Source organism: Stigmatopora argus, chromosome 13, assembly GCF_051989625.1.
Source record: "Stigmatopora argus isolate UIUO_Sarg chromosome 13, RoL_Sarg_1.0, whole genome shotgun sequence".
NCBI lineage: Eukaryota > Metazoa > Chordata > Actinopteri > Syngnathiformes > Syngnathidae > Stigmatopora > Stigmatopora argus.
In genome coordinates this window covers 2,674,997-2,696,430 of record NC_135399.1, presented here as the reverse complement: position 1 = coordinate 2,696,430, position 21,434 = coordinate 2,674,997, and the positions used below count along the sequence as shown (strand labels likewise).

Here is a 21,434-nt window from a genome sequence, read left to right as displayed (position 1 = left end):
TTTCTTATTGCACTAATGTACTCTTTAATTTGTTTTTTTTTAGTTTAACATGTAGCTCTTAAGTGATGTTTAGCATCTATTCTGGATATGTCGAATGTGCAGTCAATTTTGTCAAGATAGTAATACAGTCGTACTTCTACTTACGAAATGAATTGGTTCCAGAACTTTTTTCGTAAGTTGAAAATTTCATAAGAAGAGCAGCAATTTATATGTCGATTTTCTCATTCGTTCCACGGTCCTCACACAACTACTAACCAAACACTTTAAAATTGGTCAAAGTCCCAATTTTGTACAAAAGATGTGAGAAACACAAAATTTAAGCGTAATGTCCAAAAACGAATAACAAGCATGCAACATTTATCTGTGTTCAAACTGACTGACCCTAGCCCACAGAGGGTAGGGAGATTGTAAAGTAAGAATCAATGCATCCACAACAAGTTTTTGCTGCTTTTCTATCTTTTTTAATTGCATTTTAATATTTCTTAATGCTTTCCCATATACTTTGCCTGGTACTTTGTGCTTTTTGCTTTGTTGTTTTGCAACCTTGGCGACTCGACCCCACCCGTCGCGTGGGTTGGTCTGTGCTTGCTACTGTAACCAAGGAAATTTCTCAAATATGGGATGAAATAAAGTTCTTATCTAATCTAATCACATCACAATTACAAACCATTGTTTCAATGTTTCTGTTGAGAAAATGTGCTCACAGCTTCATAGGAAAAAATGGTTTAAAATTCATCCTGATGAAGGATCCTGATGTTTGACGGCAGACATCCGTGATCCATGGGTTAAGCATCATTACTGTATTTTCTCGGACATTAGCCGCCTCCGTGTATAAGCCAAACCCTTAAAATCTAAAATCTTTGAATTTTACAATTTTTTTACGTATTCACAATTTTTACCTCCATATTCATGGTTTTAATAGGGAGTACAAATGTGTTACTTTGAAGGGAAAATCTCAAGAAAATTAATCGCCTGTAGTATTTCTGAGATACTGTATGAATCGAAAGGATTGTCTGCTGGATTGCACATTCCTAGAGGGTGTTGCCTTCACATAGACAAATTTAAAAAGGAAGTCCTGTGAACAGGAGTGTATCAGTAGCGGTCTAGTTTGCCATCCCTAGGTAAGATGGCAGTGCCCTGAGCGAGCAATGGCAGGCACAAGTAAATACGTTTTTTTTCACATTTCATGCAAGATACGTTTTTTTTCTTAAATGACCGTATTGGCTGCATTGTCTTGCATTATGGCGTTTCATCTTTGGCACCTTGCAGTTTCATGCATGTCAGGTCTAATTTGTGCGCATATACCCTCGATTCAGTCATCATTTTTAAAGCGAAAAATACGGCGTATATGAGAAAAAATACGGTAGTTTAGACAAAAGACTAGTTTAGTCTGCTGGTTGCTGTAATGCAGGGGTCTCAAAGGGCCGCAGCGGGTGCAGGTTTTCATTCCAACCCAACAAGCGGACACCTTTTGCAAGTGTAATCAGTTGATTGCAGCCAGGTGCTACTTATTTTAGAAGACCCTGATTGGTTAAAATGTCGACACTGGATCGGTTGAAACAAAAACCAGGACCCACTGCGGCCCTTTGCGGAATCGGTTTGAGACACCTGCTGTAATGACTGTTAATATACTACAAGTTTTAATACATATGATCTTGCTGATATAAGCATTTAAGTGATCTGTTTTCTTAGGTAACGGCAGAGTTAGACGCATGGAACGAGGACCTGTCTCGTCAGATGAACGACGCGGGGCGTTCAAGCAGCAACAGCAGTAGTGGCGGTAGCAGTGGGAGCAGCAACGCTTCTTCTGGCGGAGCAGAGGACATTGGCTTGGCCGAGCAAAGGCTAAAGAGACACGCCGAGAGGAAAGCAGCCATGAACAACATGACGTATGAAGTGATGCAACAGGGACAAGACTTGCACCAGTACATCATGGAGGTACAGGCCTCAGGTAAGCTCTCAGTCATGTTTCATGTGTATCTTTTGAAGGAAATCAATTGCCTCAATTATTGGGAGCATTGGAACCAATTATCAATCAGTTTGAACAGTGAAATTAAATTAAAAATAAATTAAATTTCTATCTTATAAAGCCTATATAATACTCTTAACAGTTCTTAACAGACATATTTTGCCCTCTTTTTTATTTGTCCATATGTTTTTTCTCCTGAAATTGTTTCCAGTAGTGCAGTTCCTCTCCTTATGCTTTCTTTTTTCCTGCATATCTTTCTGAACTGTTTTATTTATTCATTTATATTCATCTTTATTCTGAAATCCCTTGCTTGGTCATTAAGCGTGGAAATCTCTCTAATTAGTCCGTCTTCTCATCTGCAAACCTCCCCCAGCTGATTTCACATATAGGAATAGTTTTGATCAAGTGCATTCCGGCAGAAAGAAGCTTGTTTCGAAATTTGACCCCCCAAAAAAATCCAACAAAAGAATTTCAGTATTCTGCTGTGTTATAGTGGGGAAAACTAAAAAAATAAACACAAATATCTCCAGGAAGTAGAACTCGTGTTATTAGTCAGTGTGCTATTGTGGAGCAAGTAAGTTTAGAATTCTGTGTCCCAGGTGAAAACAAGAGTTTCCTCATGGAAATTGGACCAAGTGCAAGGAACTGTTGGAAGTGAAACTAGCGTTTCAGCGTAATTTGGAAAAAAAAAATCAGTTTAACGGAAATTCATAGCTAAAAATACTAGAATATAAGGAAGCATTCAGTTGCCATTATGAGATGCCAACCCATGCAATAAAACCAATTGTGACAATTGTGTCTGCCAGGCATTGAGTTGACGGGGGAGAAGGACATGGACTTGGCCTCTCAGGTTCAGGAGCTTCTGGAGTTGCTGCATGAGAAGCAGCAAGAACTGGAGCTAAGTGCTCAGCATACACATTCAAGACTAGAGCAAAGCCTGCAACTGCGTCACTTGCAGGCCGAGGTCAAAGAGGTACACATGAGCATAAATTATTTTCACAATGAAGAAATTTAATGTTTATATGTGCTTTGCATTACTAAAGTGGTTATGGATCGTATGTGCAAAGGTATAAGAACAAGACTACTGCCGTTGCAGTCGGAGGCCAGTGAATTATTGATGAGCTTATATGGCAAAGTGCCAATAAATAAAACAATCGTCCAAGGTCTTCAATTCTTTCGCTTCTTCCAATCCTGGTCTAAATATCTGATTAAGTACAGTGGTACCTCGACATACGAGCGTAATCCGTTCCGAGACTGAGATCGTATGACGAGGTTCTCGTAACTCGAGCGGACGTTTCCCATTGAAATGAATGGAAAAAAATTAATTTGTTCCAGCCCTCTGAAAAAAGACCAAAAACACGATATTGGATTGGAAAAATGTTTTATTTCTTCTAATTCCCCATCTATTAACAAAGTAACACATAACTAGTGGTTTAATAGAAATAAAATGTGTTTAATCTAACTAAAATTGGGCGGATTTCACCGAGGGGAGAGGGGCACAAAAGGGGCGGGGGGCTTCGTTTTTTTTTCCACACAACGCACTCGTAAACAGAACAAACACTCCACCCTCACGTTCGCTATCGATGGGCTGTTTGCTGTCGTACTATTCCCTTCAAAATATTCCGAAAATGATGTACACAAATGTCCTCACAATCGGATAACGCACGACCACTTGCCAACGAACAGCAGTCTTTTATCAGTGATCGCACCGCTGCTCATGGGAGCTTCGGGGGGTGCTGGCTAGCGGCTCCTTTTAGCTTGTAGCATCTGTGGTCGCATCCCCTCGAACGGCGCCTATGATAGAGTTGCTACCGGGGATGCTGTTGCGAGCCAGTGCCCCTGATGTTCTTATGAGCAGCCAACGAGCAGCAGTCTTTTATCAGCGATCGCCCCGCTGCTCATGGGAGCTTGATGTTCTTATGAGCAGCCAACGAGAAGTAATATAATACTCCTCGTATTAGATAAAAATAACACGAAATGCAGCAGCTGAGCTTACTCACGTATTGATTGTGGGTAAAGTTTTATTCTGAGTGCCATTGCCTGTCGGCGTTGTGTGCACGAGTATACTTCATTACCCAGAAAGCCCTCTTTTCCCTGCGCATGCGCATTGTGCGTTTCCTGGTCTGAATAACTCATCCGGTGCTCGTAAATATTGTTATACACGAAAGATATGCCAAAAAAATGCCATGGCCACCTGGCTTGGTCACATCACGAAATTTTGACCGCATCACGGGCGAATTATTCGATCGAAATTTCCCCCGTAAGACGAGCATTTTGTATGACGAGCGGTCGTATGACGAGGTACCACTGTAGTTTCATTTGTGAATACAGAGCTCCAAGTTGTTAACGCGGCAGGTGGGCAATTTTGTCGATGGAAGATGCTTGTTTACCTTGTAGCGAAACCTTGGGGGGACAAAGCAAAAGACAGAGTTTGCATGCCCCCTGTGGGGTGGTAAGGGACTTGGAAAACTAAGCAAGAGAGCGGCTTTTCATGATTTCACTCGTATGGTAAAAATTTGTTCATACAATGAGATTTACTGTATTTACTCGCATATAAGCCGCATTTGTCGGACAAAAACATGATGACTCAATCGAGCGTACGGCTTATATGCGCATAAAAAGACGACATGAACGAAACTGCAAGGTATCATATTGCCATGACACCATAATGCAAGACAATGCGGCCGATACGGTCATTTATTTCAAAATTAAGAAAAGATAAACAAAATATTTATCCAATTATTGTACCCAGAGACTTGGTGAACACTATACCGCTACGGACTGTTGGGAATTTTCTTTCTAAATTATATTAAAGTTAAGTTAGTAATCTGACTCCAATTTGTGACCTTACCCAACTGCCACTCATCCAACAATTTGCGCGCTCGTTCTGCAATATAAAGGTATCAGGAAGCTAGCATTTTCACACACAAGTGGATTTATTCCTAACACAAAAATCTAATACATACAACTGGGTCTCGGGTCCCTCTATCACAGCTCTATACGCCTCTGTTGCCACCAGCCGACGTACTACTCATCCAAGTTTCCCAGCAATGAGTTATACTACACAATATGCAAATGGAAAAGCAAGTAGGGCATCCTGGCATTATTCTATTCGCTATGTGTACACTGCAGTTAACTTTAGCTTGCTTTCATTGGTCTGTCCTCCTCCGTTGAGTCGTATCTGCTTTCTCCGGGGTTATCTTGTCCTTGCCGTCTTCTCGCAGATTAGCACCGTTTGTTCTGAAAACATTGCATTCTTGCATATACGCTCAGCACTTGTCAATCTCATACTCTCATACACATAATGTAGCAATCATCTAATGAACTACTTTAAGCTCAAACTCTTATGTTCCTTTAGGACACAGTTCCTGGTTGGGTTTGTGTCACTTCCTTTTTGAAAGGAAATGATTGTACATTTGTGATTATGAAATAAAACAAAATTCTGCTTAGATTTTTTTTCGTTTTTTCTTGTTCGAAAGTGACAACTACTGCAGTAATATGAACCATTGAAAAAAATAGAGATATTTCGACATTAGAAGCATTTTGGCAGCGGCAACATCTTAAACTTCTGGTAGGAAAATTTTAATTTCTGTCTTTAAAAAGCATCTCGTTCTCATCAAGATAGACATTTCTTTTTTCAAATTGAATAATTTGATATTTTGCATTTACAAAGACAGGCATATTAACTTCCTTATGATACTGACCCTAATAATGTGCTTTTGATTCATACAATACCTCAGAAATACAACGTGCGATTATTTTTCTTAAGATTTTCCCTTCAAAGTAACACATTTGTACTCCCTATTAAAACCATGAATAGGGAGGTGAAAATTGTGAATAAAATTCAACAATTTTTACAGTTTTAAGGATGCGTCCTTTACGCGCGGGCGGCTTATATCTGAACAAATACAGTATTTTCTTTTGTGAAAATGCTCTTATCATGAGAAATTCGTAAGGTGGTGTGCTCGTTTCATTAGGATACATACTTGGATTCATTCATTTTCCGTACTACTTATCCTCACAAGGGTTGTGGTGATGCTGAAGCTTATCTCAGCTTATCTCTAGTATGCATGCGGGTTAAGGTTAAGCTGCATCACACAAATATAAATTATAAATTATTTTATTAATATAAAAAAATCATACATTATGATTTCTGGATGTTTTTTTAGATTTTTTTAAAATTATCTCTCTCTTATCGAACATGCACCTATTATGAACATTTCAGACCCCTCCATCATTTGGGAGAACTTGCAATGTAGCAGGTGTCTTCGGCCAATACACCCTCATTTGATTGCCAGTCAGTTGTGCGCACACGGAGTGAGAGAAAATCAATAGCACTCAGAATTACACTGCCATCAAGTGGGAATCTATTCTATGCCGGCCACTATATACAGTTCTGGTCAAGAGTTTACATACACTTGTGAAGAACATAATGTCATGGCTCTCTTGAGTTTCCAGTTATTTCTACAACTCTGATTTTTCTCTGATAGAGTGATTGGAACAGATACTTCTTTGTCACAAAAAAACATTCATGAAGTTTGGTTCTTTTATGACTTTATTATGGGTTAACAGAAAAAGTGATCAAATCTGCTGGGTCAAAAATATACATACAGCATCACAAATTAGCAATTTTGGTGACTTAGAAAGTTGTGTCAGTGAAATGAGCTTCATAGCATGGCCTCTTAACTTCTTGTGAGTGATTATGAGTGACTACAGCTGGTGACTTCTCTGAGGCCATTTAAATAGGGCTCATTGGATGTAAACACCCACAAACGCTACAATGGGAAAGTCAAAGGAGCTCAGCATGGATCTAAAAAACCTTTATCCTTGACTTGAACAAGTCAGGAAAGTCACTCGGAGCCATTTCAAAGCAGCTGCAGGTCCCAAGAGCAACAGTGCAAACAATTGTTTGTAAGTATAAAGTGCATGGCACTGTTTTGTCACTGCCACGATCAGGAACAAAACACAAGCTATCAGCTGCTGCTGAGAGAAAATTGGTCAGGAGGGTGAAGATTCAACCGAGAATCACCAAAAAGCAGATCTGCCAAGAATTAGAAGCTGCTGGAACACAGGTGTCAGTGTCCACAGTCAAGTATGTTTTGCATCTCCATGGAATGAGAGGCTACCGTGCAAGAAGGAAGCCCTTGCTCCAAAAGCGGCACCTTAAGGCTCGACTGAAGTTTGCTGCTGATCACATGGACAAAGATTAGACCTTCTGGAGGAAAGTTCTGTGGTCAGAGGAAACAAAAATCCAGCTGTTTGGCCACAATGCCCAGCAATATATTTGGAGGAGAAAAGGTGAGGCCTTTAACCCCAAGTATACCATGCCTACCGTCAAGCACGGTGGTGGTAGTATTATGCTGTGGGGCTGTTTTTCTGCCAATGGAACTGGTGCTTTACAGAGAGTAAATGGGATAATGAAGAAGGAGGATTACCTTCAAATTCTTCAAGATAACCTAAAGTCATCAGCCCAAAGATTGGGTATTGGGCGCAGTTGGGTGTTCCAACAGGACAATGACCCGAAACACATCAAAAGTGGTAATGGAATGGCTAAATCAGGCTAGAATTAAAGTTTTCGAATGGCCTCCCCAAAGTCCTGACTTAAACCCCATTGAGAACTTGTGGACAATGCTGAAGAAACAAGTCCATGTCAGAAAGCCGTCAAATTTAACTGAACCGCACCAATTCTGTCAAGAGGAGTGGTCAAAGATTCAACCAGAAGCTTGCCAGAAGCTTGTGGATGGCTACCAAAAGCGCCTAATTGAAGTGAAAATGGCCAAAGGACATGTTACCAAATATTAGCGCTGCTGTATGTATATTTTTGACCCAGCAGATTTGATCACTTTTTTTCTGTTCACCCATAATAAAGTCATAAAAGAACCAAACTTCATGAATGTTTTTTGTGACAAAGAAGTATCTGTTCCAATCAATCTATCAGAGAAAAATCAAAGTTGTAGAAATAACTGGAAACTCAAGAGAGCCATGACATTATGTTCTTCACAAGTGTATGTAAACCTTTGACTACAACTGTATGTATAAGACATAAAAAACTGCCATTTTCAGTGTTTGTACAGGTGCTTGAAATCCTTGAAAATGCTTTATCCTCATTAGGGTCGCGGGGGGTGCTGGAGCCTATCCCAGCTGACTTAAGGCCAGAGGCGGGGGGACACCCTGAATCGGTGGCCAGACGATCGCAGGGCACAAGGAGACGGAAAACCATGCACACTCACACCCATACCTAGGGGCAATTTAGATTGTCCAATCAGACTACCATTCATGTCTTTGGAATGTGGGAATATTATACAACATCCAAGATGGCGCCGTTCACGCGGGAGCCAGTGGAAGTAGCTCTGTACACTTATGTTTTTCGTGTTTTACAACCCTTCTATCTTTTTTAAAAATTGCATTTTAATATTTCTTAATACATTCCTTTTTACCTTACTTTGTACTTTATACCTTTTACTTTAATGTTTTTACAAGTTTCCTTGTTCTGTTAGCCTGGCTTCTTTCGGCTACTTCTTTTTTTGGAACCATTCAGCCATGCCTACGCTGTCACACACATGGGACTAGCTGTTACAATACGCAGCAGAAGGAGCAACACCTCGGTGCCGCCGGAGATTCAGAGCTGGACAAAAGTGCCGGGAGAAGAGACAACACTTCTGACCAACCATTCCATCGTGGGATAAGATGGAAGAGCTGTCGGCGCTTACCAGCAACGGAGTCGAGGGGCTCCACTCTGCTACTGTTGTCTTCAGCTCCAGACTACTGACGAACTGTGCGGATAAGCTTGGAAGAGTGACTCTGCATATTCTCTACCTCGGTCACAGTCTGCAGAAGTTCCCCATTACGTGGAAAACTTCCTGTGTTGTTCCAGTTTTTGTCCAACTTTACAACGTCTTTTTGAGTCTATCCGTTTTTGCTACCGAAACCAAGATGGCGCCAGCTCTGTCCACTCTTGCTCGTTTTGTGTTTTTGCTGCTTTTCTGTCTTAATGATTTGATTTGGTGATTCTTAATGATCCCATTGACTTAGATTTGCTTTGTACTTTGTGCTTTTGCTTTGTTGTTCTGCGGCCTTTGCGACTGTACTGTCTAACTTATAACTATGCCTTTTCTTGCTACTGTCACAATGAAATTTCCCGAATACGGGATGAATAAAGTTATCCAATCCAATACCATGTCTAAAAATACGTATTACAATGATTACATGAAATAAAATAAAATATGTTTGCTTGACCAGCCGTACATGCCCGTTCAGAAGCTCTGCGTCACTTGATTCACTGAATTTGTGTTACAGTCCTGGGCGGATGTGAATGTGGTTGGGGGTCGAAAGTCATGAGGTCCGTAGGCGAGTCCGTGGCAAAGTTACAAGATCGGCAGATCAGGCCGGTCGGTAAACTTGGCGTGGAGGTCAATAGCCGTGAGGTCTGTAGAGGGATCCAAAGCGAAGGTACAAGGCGCATGGGTATAGTTATGGTCGTGGTCTTATGGCAATAACACGAAGTCGGAGATCGGGCAAGATGAACAAGGAGGTAGCGTGAAAAGGTACTTAACAGTGATCGGATCAAGACAATCCAACGACGTGGTCAAGCTCTGGATGGGTTAAGAAGGTGTGCAATGGTGTTGATTGACTCATCTGGTGTTGAACCTGTGATTGGATGACAGGCGCATTCACCCACCTGTCTGGCCCTGGGCCAGTCGGTTTGATGGTTTTCATGCGTCACATCGTTGTAATTTGGTGTCGATTTAAGTGTACAGTAATTACATAAAGCAAAATTTAAAATGGCTGTATGTGCATTTACTGTGGTTTAGCAGTATGTGTTTGAACAGTTTAATTTTATCTCACATTTTTTTGCAAATGGTCGTGCAATTGACATTACTTTTCATCTCATCTTCATTCCCTCAAGGTTCTTGGATGGATCCGTAATGGTGAGTCCATGCTGAATGCCAGCATGGTGAATGCGAGTTCATTGTCTGAGGCAGAGCAGCTGCAGAGGGAGCACGAACAGTTCCAGATGGCGATAGAGGTGCACACATGTTCTTACACAAAGGCACACTTCTGTAGTTGAGCAATTTTTTGTTTCTGTATATTTTCAATGATGGCAGATGTGTAATTCAAACTAACACACATGATCCACAGCAATAGGTTTACATCTTCAAATACCTGCATCCCCTGTATCAGTTAATTAATTCATTAAACTGGTGAACTCAATAATTCCCTTTTCTCTGATTTAGTCTCTGTTCCATGCTAACTCACTCCAGAAGACCCATCAGAGTGCTTTACAAGTCCAGCAGAAAGCAGAGGTAAGCTTTTAATCAACTTTTAAAAAGTAAAATCAGCACCCAATGACGTTTAAATGTTACCTGGTTAAAAGGTCCCATCCCTAAAATGTCTCAACTATTGAATACAGTAATCCCTCGAATATCGCAGATAATGTAGACCAGACATGGCCGCAATAATCGAAAAATTGCAAAGTAGGATTATTACTACCATCCTAAATGTTTTTCCGCCAATACAAAATACAAGTACACAAGCATAATTATCAAGAAGTGTATTTATTAAATATTACAGTTCTCATCATATGAACTACTGTAATACCTTGAGATACGAGCTTTCCATATGTTGATTTGCACGTATCTCAAATCAACGTTTCCCATAGAAATGAACTAAATTCAAATTAATTCGATCCCACCCTCTCAAAAAAATTACCAAAAACGGATATTACATTGGAAAAACAGAGAGAGACAAACACATTAAGATTTTGGGCCCTTGGCCAAGAAACTCTCCAGATCTTAATCCCATTGAGAACTTGAATTTAATTGAAAGGTTTTATTGTCATTATACAAGTATAAATTAAAGCTTTCACCACATAGTGCACAAATAACAACAACAACCAGACAAAAAATAACAAATAAGAAATAAATAGATAAGTAGTCCAAGTGAGATCAGTAGAGCGAGTGGCCTTGTTCCGTCTGAAGTCCAGGATGAGTTCCATGGTATTGGAGACATTCAGCGCCAAGTTGTTGAGAGCCCACTTGCTGACTCTATGGACTCATCAACAAACAAACAAACAAACATAGATAATCAATATATAGTAATGATAAACAAATAATCAATAAATAGTCATAGATAACTATGCGGTCAACATAAGAAATTAGTAGTAGTAATTAGTCTTAATTTGGTCCTAGCTGCAGAACTCGAGTTGAGTATGGTGACATTTCTTGTGAAGAAACTGTCCTTGAGTCTGTTTGTCTTGGCAGTTATGGCTGTGTAGCGCCATCCAGAGGGCAGCAGGTTGAAGTGATGGAAATTTGGATGCGTATTGTATTTTATGATGCTCTCTGCCGTTCTAAGGCACTGGGATTTGTAGATGCTGGACGGGTTTGGTAGGGGGCAGTTGATGATCTTTTTGGGCTGTGTTAAAATCAAATCAAAAGCCTTTATTGTTATCAGACACAGCTGCGTATAACGAAATTGTTGGTGCTACTCCACAAAATGCGTTTTCCCAGTAAAAAAAACATAAATAAGTAACATAAAAATATAAAAAGTCACACCCTGGCAAGTTAAATTCTAAAATATTGCACAATCTAAGATATTGCACATTGTTATTGCACACCCCGAAGTTATTGCACATAATGGATTGTGTGTCATGCTAACGCAAGTTCAGAGTCCTGATGGCTGTGGGAAAAAGACTGTCCCTAAGTCTATTTGTCCGTGTTTTGTGAGACCTGTAGCGTCTGCCAGAGGGCAGCAGCTGGAACAGGTTGTGACCAGGGTGGTATGGGTCCCTAACAATGTCCCTCTGCTCTGCTGAGGTAGCGAGGGCTGGCAATGTCATCCAGTGAGGGCAGAGAGTAGCCGATGATCTTCTGGGCGGCGTTGATCACTCTCTGCATGGCTTTTCTGTCTGCTGCCGTGCTTCCAGCGTACCACACTGTAATGCAGTATGCCAGGATGCTCTCCACAGTGGCTCTATAGAAGGTTACCAGAAGCTTAGTGTCCAAGTTGTTCCTCCTGAGTACCCTCAGGAACTGGAGTCGTTTCTGGGCCTTCTTCACCACTGCGGTGGTGTTGGCAGACCAGGAGAGCTTGTCCGTTTCGTGGACCCCCATGAATTTGATGGACTGGACCCTCTGATCACCCTCTGCAGTCTATTCCTTTCGGCTTCTGTGCAGCTTGAGTGCCTCACTGGTGTTTAGTTGCTCCTTCCTGAGTACTCTAAGGAAATGTAGTCTGTGCTGCGCCTTCTTGAGGAGGGCTGTGGTGTTTGCCGCCCAAGTGTGATCAGCAGAGATGTGGACTCCTAGGAATTTGAAAGTCTCCACTTCTCTGTTTATATACATGGGAGACGGAGCAGCCTTGTTTCTTCGAAAGTCCAGGATGAGTTCTCAAGCTGTTGAGAATGCACCACTCGCTGAGTCTAAGGACCTCATTTCTGTAGGCCGCCTCATTCACCCCTGTGATCATCCCCACCACAGTTCATTCATTCATCTTCTATACCGCCCATCCTCGAAAGGGTTGCGGGGTTGCTAGAGCCTAACCCAGCTGTCTTCGGGCGAAAGGCAGACTACACCCTAGACTAGTCGCCAGTCAATCGTAGGGCACACAGAGAGACAAACAAAGTCAGGCGAATGAACCTCTACACCACGAGGCGGCCCCCACCAGAGTTGTATCATTCGCAAATTTCACAATGATGTTCTCAGGGTGCACACAGTCTTGGGGCGAGCCGGTGCTGAGCGTTCGGGCAGATGAGAGGTGTCGACCCAGCTTCACGTGCTGGGTCGATTGACCAGAAAGTTCTTAATCCAGGAGCAGGTGGAATATGGGAGCCCCAGGTTGGCCAATTTGGGGATAGGAATGTCCGGTCTTATGGTGTTAATGTTAAAGAATGGCAAGGCGATTGTAGATGGGTCCACGGCAATTACAGAAGCAGGGTAGTCGGTTCACAGAAAACTAGAATTTATTGAACAAAAAGCACAACTGAGTCGGCGGCTAAACTATAAATCAAAGTGTAACAAAAAGCACGATCGAGTCGGCGATTATACTTGGAATCAAAACAAAACAAAAGGCACGACCGAGTCGGCGCTAAGAACCCAAAATGCTAATCACAGAATACTAATATCAAGAGTCTCAACGAGGTGTAGGGTACGCAGGGCAGCAAGCAAGAACAAGGGACACTCGCAATACTCCGGCAAATGCTGGTTGTAGCAGGCGTCCTTAAATGCCAGAGGGATTCATCAATTGCCGGTGTGTTGACCCCGCCCACCTCATTGGCTTAATCTGAAACACAACTGTTACCGTGGCGACAGAACATGACAGTTACAGGCTGGACTGTAGTCGATGAAAAGCATTCTGATGTAGCTCCCTCTTTTCTCAAGGTGGCTCAGTGTAGCGAGGAAGGCGGTGGTTATTACAACTTAAGTGGATCTATTTGTCACCGATTCTGTACATAACTTTAATGGAAATAATATCTAGACCCAGTTATAGCATTGAGGGACTCCAGTTTGGTGACCTCATTCTTGCATCCTTACTTTTTGCATATGATGTTGTTACGATCGGGGGTGGTAGACCCCAAAGCAGGCGAGGGCTGCGAGTCTGGTTCTCAAATCTTTATTAGAATCGTCCCAGAGACGGGCAAAGGCACAAGAGGGGATGGCGTAGGCGAGTCGTTAGTCGTAGAAGGGAGGTCGGAAGCCGTAAAGCCCGTCGTGAAGTCCAGAGTGGAGGGTACAAAGGGCGAGGGTGAAGTCGTTGTCCGTGGTCGTGGGGCTGAGCGTAGTCGAAATCCTGGGAGCAAAACAAGAGGTCGTAGATCAATGAAGGCAGGCGAGAAAATACGAGAGGGTACCTCACTGTGAGCTGATAAGATGATCCAGCGGCGTGGTCATGTTCTTGATGGCTTTAAATACTCCTCACTGGCTAATGACTCACACCTGGCAGCACTCGAGTCATTAAGGGCAGGACCTGTGATTGGGTGACGGGTGCAACCAGCCACCAGTCTAATCTGGGGCCTGACAGATGTGATTCTGTTAGCTTTGTCAGGCCGCGCTATCCAACTTTAACTGAAACGATTTGCAACCAAATGTGAAGCAGTCGGGATGAGAATCAGGATCTCCAAATCTGAGACCATGGTCCTGAGTCGGGAAAAGGTGGCATGACCTAAGGTCCTCCCCAAAGTGGAGGAGTCTAAGTATCTTGGGCTCTTGTTCACGAGTTATTGAAAACTAGAGCGATAGATCGCCAGGTGGACTGCAGTGATGCCGACTCTCCGTTGTGATGAAGAAGGATCTGAGCCGAAAGGAGAAGCTTTCTATTTACGGGTTGATCTATGTTCCTACCCATCTATGTCACGAGCTGTCCATTGTTAACTGAAAGAACTGGATCCGGATACAAGCGGTTGAAATGCGTTTCCTCCGGAGGATGTCCGGACTCTACCTTAGAGATAAGGTGGGGCCTTTGGTCATCCGGGAGGGGCTCGGATTAGAGCTGCTCCTGCTCCTCTGCATAGAGAGGGGCCAGATGAGTTGGCTCGGGCATCTGATTAGGATGCCTCCTGGACGCCTCCCTGGTGTGGTGTTCTTGACACGTCTCACCGGGAGGAGGCCACGGGGCTGACCCAGAACACTATGTCTGCCGGCTGGCCCGGGAATGCCTTCGGATCCTCCTGGAAGAGATGGAAGTCTCGGTTTCCCTGCTTAAGCTGCTGCCCCCGCGACCCGACCTTGGATAAGCGGAAGAAGATGAAGAAGATTAAAGAACATGTTCTATTGTTGTTGAACGGCAAGTGTGTAGGTCATAGGTGGTGGCAAACATTTGGAAACCAATAAAATAACAGTCCTCTTCGTCGGATTCAAGAGGGATTGGATCATTGATGGAATCTTCAAGAGGCGCCGAAGGGGCAGCAGGAGGACCTTTTATCGAGAGGTTTTCAGTAAAGGCAAGGAACTTGGTGATGGGGAGTTTTAAACGCTGTTTCTTATTTTGGACAAATATGCTTTTTTACAAGGACATTACACCGTAAGGACGATAGCCATATTCGATGGCTATGATTGTGTTGTCATCAATCTCGAGGACCTGTTGTTGCAAACTGCAAGCCATATGGGACATTTCTTGCAATTTCTCAAAGTAATAAGACCATGTTCTTTATCTTCATTGGCTTCATTGTTTTGGGGGAAATTAAATTTATACTTCGCTCCTCCGCGCCATTCAGCTGTCTTACCCGCCCAGAGCCCTCTATTTTCAGATAAAAGCAACAGCATTAGTCAGCCTGCTGCCCGTAGCTTGCACTTTGAAACATTTCTGGGAAAATCCACCATCAGCTCCTGGCTTTCCAGTCCACTGAGCAAGCTTTACTTTCAGTTAGGGGCGACGGAGTCCGCCGTAACGTCGTCCGGGGCTTGAATTTCTGAAGAAAATCCACCTTGACCGAGGGTCCCTGCCGTCCATTTGGCTGAGCAAGCTCTATTTTCGGTTAATGGAGACGGCTTCCGCCGTAAGGTCGCCCGGGGTTCGCATTTCTGAAAAAAATCCACCCTCGCCAATGGTCCCTGCAGTTCAATAAACTCAGAGAGCTCCATCTTCGGATAAAAGTGACGGCTACCGCCCGTTACCTGCCATTTTTCTTCTTCTGCTAAGTTGAGTGATAGTCCCTTGTCTTCCGGCATTTTCTGAGTGGGTGTTCCGCTTCAGAGTTCCAGCGTGAATGTTGACATTTTTCGAACATTTTTGATTTGGATACTATAATATAAAAAACACGATGTACTGAAGCCGTGAAGTGGTGAAGGATGACAATAACTTGTAAAGGATTCCCAGTGCTGCCCCTGCCAGTGAGTGGGGCTGGTATTACACGAAAGTGTCGCAGAATTGATCAAATGCTTATATTTAGCAGTGTCCATTCTTGTTGTATGCTCAGGGCTGTTTCACTTGTAATTTTTCAAGTTCAGATCAGTGAATGCTATTATCGTCAGCAGAATTACTAATTGACTCCCCATTATTCCAGATGATGCTTCAGGCTGGCCACTATGACCCGGAGGCCATTCGTAGCTGCGCTGAGAAGGTAGCTGTCCACTGGCAGCAGTTGATGCTTAAGATGGAGGACCGCCTGAAGCTCGTAAATGCCTCGGTGGCTTTCTACAAGACGTCCGAACAGGTATATTTTAATTCTGGTATGCATCTGACCCACCTATAGTCTCGCTAATATACTATGCCTCGCCTCCATAAAGGTTTGTAGTGTGTTGGAGAGCTTGGAGCAGGAGTACCGGAGGGACGAGGACTGGTGCGGAATTCATGATAAAGTGGCAACCCTAGCTGAATGTGACCACCTCATGCCCCTGCTCAGCAAACACCTTGAACAGAAAGAAGCCTTTCTCAAGGTCAGTTCACTCCTGAGACTTAGCTCATGACAAGATTACATGACCTTTGCGAAATTTAAAATATGTTCATCATTTGGAGAGAAATTTAATGAATGGACATTTTAATTACATTCTACTTAGTAGTTACCGTATTTTCACGACTATATGGCGCACCGCATTTAAAGATGCAGTGTCAGTAACGAGGGCTATTTCTGTATTTGACACACACACAAGACACACCGCATTTAAAGGCGCAGCCAGGCATGGCAAAACATACACCAGCTTAAACATACACCAGCTTAAACATACGGACACACGCTAAAAACACGTTTTTAAAAAGGCAACGGAAGCAAAACTGAGTTTGGTTGTACTTTATTTAGCCATTTTACAATGTACTCACGTTTTTTGATCAATCATCACCCACAAATCCGTCAAAGTCCTAATTTTTTGTGTCCGAATTGAGCAATTGTCCAAATGATTCATCAAAAACTCAGAGTTCCCTCTCTTCGTTGTCAGAGTCACTGTCATTGCCATGTGGCTCCACAGAAATGATGCCGGCTTTGGCAAAAGCTCGAACAACAGTGCAAGCAGACTCGTTAGTCCAAGCGGCCACAATCCATTCGAAAATAGTGGCGTAACTAGCCCGGCGCTGCCTGCCACCTTTCCTAAAGCTGTGTTCGCCACTTATCATCCATTGTTCCATGCCGCTCGCAACTTTGCTTTGAACGCCCGGTTGATGCCGATGTCCAGTGTTTTTCAAGCATCTATTGTTAGTGCCTTTAACAACAATGCAAGCAGACACGTTCGTCCAAGCGGCCACAATCCATTCGCAAATAGTGGCGTAACTAGCCCGGCGCTGCCTGCCACCCTTCGTAAAGCTGTGTTGATGCCGATGTCCAGCGGTTTTCAAGCATCTGTTGTCAGTGCCTTTAACAACAGTGCAAGCAGACACGTTCGTCCAAGCGGCCACAATCCATTCGCAAATAGTGGTCGGTGGGGTACATCTTTAATTGGCAGTCAATCGCTGTATGAAGATAAAGAAACAACCTTTCACACAGACATTCACAACTAGGGACAATTTACAGAATGTTCATCCAACTTACAATATAGTGATGTACAAGTTTTATCTTTTCAAGAACAGTAGTCACTTTAGTGCGGCCCAAGTGGTTAGTGCGTCGGCCTCACAGCTCTGGGGTCCAGGGTTGAAATCCAGGTCGGTTCACCTGTGTGAAGTTTCAATTTTCTCCCAGGGCCTGCGTGGATTTCCTCCGGGTACTCTGGTTTCCTCCCACATTCCAAAACATGCATGGTAGGCTGATTGGACACTCTAATGCATGCATGGTTGTCTGTTGGCTTGTGGCCTGCGATCGGCTGGCCACTGATTTAGGGTGTCCACCGCCTCTGGCCCGGAGTCAGCTGGGATAGGCTCCAGCACCCCCGCGACCCTAATGAGGATAAAGCAGTTCAGAAAATGAATGTGTGACGAAGGCTACTAAGTATTATCTGTGAGAAATATCTTTGCTTTTTATGTGTATCTTACCTGTTCTTCAGGCATGCACACTGGCCAGGAGGAATGCTGAGGTTTTCCTTAAGTACATCCACAGGAACAACGTTAGCATCCCGGGAGCCGCCAGCCATGGCAGAGGGCCCGAACAGCAGGTCAAAGGTACAAAACAATTTTAAAAAACACATGGTCAAAATGAAAATCAACTATTGATATGTTAAGCCACCCATATGCTCCTTGTTACACTACTATTGTGAATGTTTTCATTAAGTATTTGTGCTTGACTGTCTATTTATATATATATATATATATATATATATATATATATATATATATATATATATATATATATATATATATATATATATATGCGCTCCAGTGTAAACCAACATAGGTATTTGTTTCCCTGCAATGTGGACTTGTATCACTGGTTCGTCTTTGGTTATAGATGTGACTATTGGCAACTGACCTTCCCCTGCAGGATCTTTTGGAAAAAATAAACTAGCTTTTTCTGTCTAAATGGATTAAAATTAAACTATAATGCAGACTGTCTGTTTATATCAAGCTGGAGAGTGGGCTGTCAAAACAAAATGCATTCAATTCAAATGCTTTGGTCACTAAAATTGTTTACTCACAGGGTTAATTCAGCTTTCCCTCAAGCCAGTCATACAAAAAATAAAAACACACTCTCCTCTTCTGTTTCTAATGCTTCCGCAAAGGGAGGGGAGTTTCGCCACACCCCCTGATAGGTTCTCTTCACTGGCCTCCTGTCGCTCAGTCTATCCTTTGAATGGAGACAGCTCACACCGCCTGCAAAGATTTTAACACTGCTCCACGTGATTTACAGCATACGCACAGAAAACACCACAGCACTTAACCACTCCGCACCAGCATATTGACCACAGCTGCTTTAGCTCAAATTCTACTATTTTTTTGGTATAAACTAACTCAACTTCGTGTTTACCGTTGCAGAAGTGACCACTCAAGGAACAAGCAGTTATAGCAATACGTTTTTTTCACACTTTTGTTTTCCGCACAGTCCTAAGCATATCATGTTTTTCTTTTTCCTACTTGTTTCGTTATGCCTTAATTCTTCTTTCAGACAATGGGAAAATGAGACAGCTAGAGAGACAGACAGAAAGGGGGGAGGAAGATCGCACACACTCTCCCAAGCATGCGCACATATCACGCATGGAAACCTAAACTATTTATAATATACAATAATATGCATATAATTATTTTGTCCGTACTCATAGAGACTGTTTTGACTGAAATCCTCAAACACAAACTGGTTTGAACACTCATAGGTGGGTCCAACCGAATATTAGATACAAATATTCACTCGAAACCACGGATTATATTAGGCGTAACCGGGATTGAGAGTGTGTTTCCTCCTGACGCGTATTATTTATTTTAATAAAACACCCGGAGACCATTTTTGGCCTCCAAGCGAGTGAGGTTCTTGCCTCTTATTCTCTCAACACAAGTTCTTTGAATCTGGGAAATTACAATTATAGTTATTATAATTCAGATACAGTGTTGACGCGAGCCACTCACACACACACACCGTGTGGCCAATCAAATGGTAAGAAATCTTACCTTATATTATGGCCGTGAGATTGGCAACACGGTGCCCATTGAGCAGACAGCATTCACGCCTTTCCCATCGGCTCCCAGTGCCGTGATGCCAAATATGGAAGAATGAATCAGCGCGCTCTGCTTAACTTCAGGAGGAAAAACCCAAATTTTAATGAAGCTGTTTACAAGATTCGCAGGGGCTAACAAAAGTGAGTTGTGCGAGTCCATTTTAGGGCATTAGACATTGTTTATATTATTCTGCATACCAGATTCATTTGGGCCTAATTCCACAATAATTTTTGGATATTAATCATTAAATTTTATCATGGCTAGATCATTCATGGGTAGTAAATATGCACCTCCTCATGGCAGGTGTGATACTAGTGTGTGGCCATACCGAGCACTTCTGATGTTGCTCATAGTGATCCTCAGGTTGTCTATAAGCCCAGACATGTGAAAAATTAGCGGGAACATTGCCGGTACTATAAATTTTTTGTGGGCCTACTGGTAAATGTTTTGCAGGCTAGTACTGCAATTACCTATTAATAGAGTAAATTCACGAAAGTCGAACCATGAAATGACGAGGGAACACTGTACAACAAAGCAAGAAATGGGTGAATACAAGATTATATATACATAAGTGTATATGTGTTTTATTTTCTTTAGCTATTCTGAATGAGCTGCTACAGAGAGAGAACAGAGTCTTGCACTTCTGGACTCTGAAAAAAAGAAGGCTGGACCAATGTCAACAATACTTTATCTTTGAAAGCAGCGCCAAGAAGGTGTGTGCGTGTGTGTATGTGTATATGTGCAAACTGAAGGAACATCTGCTCCATTTTATGATTAATGAAAATGATTGAGAAAGAGTCCCTATCTCATATAATAAATATTTTATCTGTGGGTGCGTGTGTGCAGGCCCTTGACTGGATTCAGGAGACAGGTGACGTTTATCTGGCTACACATGCATCATCTGGTGACAGCAGCAAGGAAACCCAGCAGCTCCTCAGTGACCATCATCACTTTAAATTGTCTGCCAAGGTATTGTAGCTTGTGAGTCTTGTGTATAGAGGTGTGCATGCGTTTGTTTTTGTCTGTGCCATTGGCTTGATTACGTTACATAAGGGTTTCATATTTACTTCAAGTAGCACTCTAAAATCTAAAATGCCTCGCCAAAAAAGCACCCTTATTAAAGGGAAAATAATGGTGCTCGGATGATTTGCCTAAAGATGTTTCGCCAACGGACGTTTGACAGACGGACAGGTCGCCGAATGGACGTTCCACCGAACGGTCAATCCGCCGAACGGAGCTTCGGCTGAGCTGAGGTTTCGCCGGCGCGCTCGCCCCGCCCCCGGATCGTGTGTGTACAAGTTTTCCAACCTCGGCCCGCGGGCCATATACGCCCGTTACAGATAACATTCATTTAGGAATAACAAGGGCATGTACTGCCCCCCGCTGGGCATATTTCTAAATACAAGTACACGGCATATAATGACAACAATCATGTTAAATCCATCCTAAAACAGCATCAAATACAAATACTGGAGCTCTTTGGACATTAGAACCGAGCCCAGGGAAGTGAATTCCTCGGTAAAATGTCGCGATGATGTTGCTATAAGGCAAAAAAACGTCTATATATATACGACCATTCGCCAAACGGCTCAAAATGCGTTTAATGATTAAATACAAATACTAGTATTTGTATATACAATACTAGTATTGTATTTTATACTAGTATTTTATTTAAAAGAAGACAAAGGAAATTCACATATCCTTCGTGTATACAGACTAGATGTCCGATGCGCGTTGTGAGGCAATGGAGCTCGACGTCGTCGCTTGTCGGCCATTTTAAGAACAGAGCCATTCGCCAAACGGCTCAAAATGCTCTCAAATTCGGTCAAATCCAGCCGAAAACAGCATTTAATGATTAAATACAAATACAAGTATCTGTATTTGCGACATCAAATGTCGGATAGGCACTGGGGAAACACACTGTTGATGTGTGTGGTGCTCATGCTTTGAAAAATTTATGGAG

The 21,434-nt window shown here is 42.6% G+C and overlaps 1 protein-coding gene and 1 long non-coding RNA gene across 19 annotated transcripts in view; one reads left to right on the top strand and one right to left on the bottom strand.

Annotated features, from left to right (window-relative positions):
- kalrna (kalirin RhoGEF kinase a) overlaps nucleotides 1-21,434 on the top strand; it is a 295,388-nt gene that overhangs the window by 109,471 nt on the left and 164,483 nt on the right. For all 18 annotated transcript variants that reach the window (XR_013304510.1, XR_013304507.1, XR_013304509.1 and 15 more), the window contains 9 exons: nucleotides 1,693-1,951; nucleotides 2,776-2,942; nucleotides 9,876-9,995; nucleotides 10,204-10,272; nucleotides 15,969-16,118; nucleotides 16,192-16,341; nucleotides 17,872-17,986; nucleotides 20,069-20,184; nucleotides 20,318-20,440. Coding sequence is in view for 10 of the 18 variants with exons in the window: in XM_077616400.1 (XP_077472526.1) it covers nucleotides 1,693-1,951; nucleotides 2,776-2,942; nucleotides 9,876-9,995; nucleotides 10,204-10,272; nucleotides 15,969-16,118; nucleotides 16,192-16,341; nucleotides 17,872-17,986; nucleotides 20,069-20,184; nucleotides 20,318-20,440 (1,269 nt within the window). In the remaining 8 variants the exon portion in view is untranslated. The remainder of the gene's footprint in view (nucleotides 1-1,692; nucleotides 1,952-2,775; nucleotides 2,943-9,875; nucleotides 9,996-10,203; nucleotides 10,273-15,968; nucleotides 16,119-16,191; nucleotides 16,342-17,871; nucleotides 17,987-20,068; nucleotides 20,185-20,317; nucleotides 20,441-21,434) is intronic.
- LOC144086531 (uncharacterized) lies at nucleotides 16,700-18,026 on the bottom strand. The gene is made up of 3 exons (XR_013304516.1): nucleotides 17,861-18,026; nucleotides 17,424-17,765; nucleotides 16,700-17,344 (listed from the first exon to the last, which is right to left on the bottom strand). It is a non-coding gene; the product is annotated as an uncharacterized LOC144086531 (long non-coding RNA).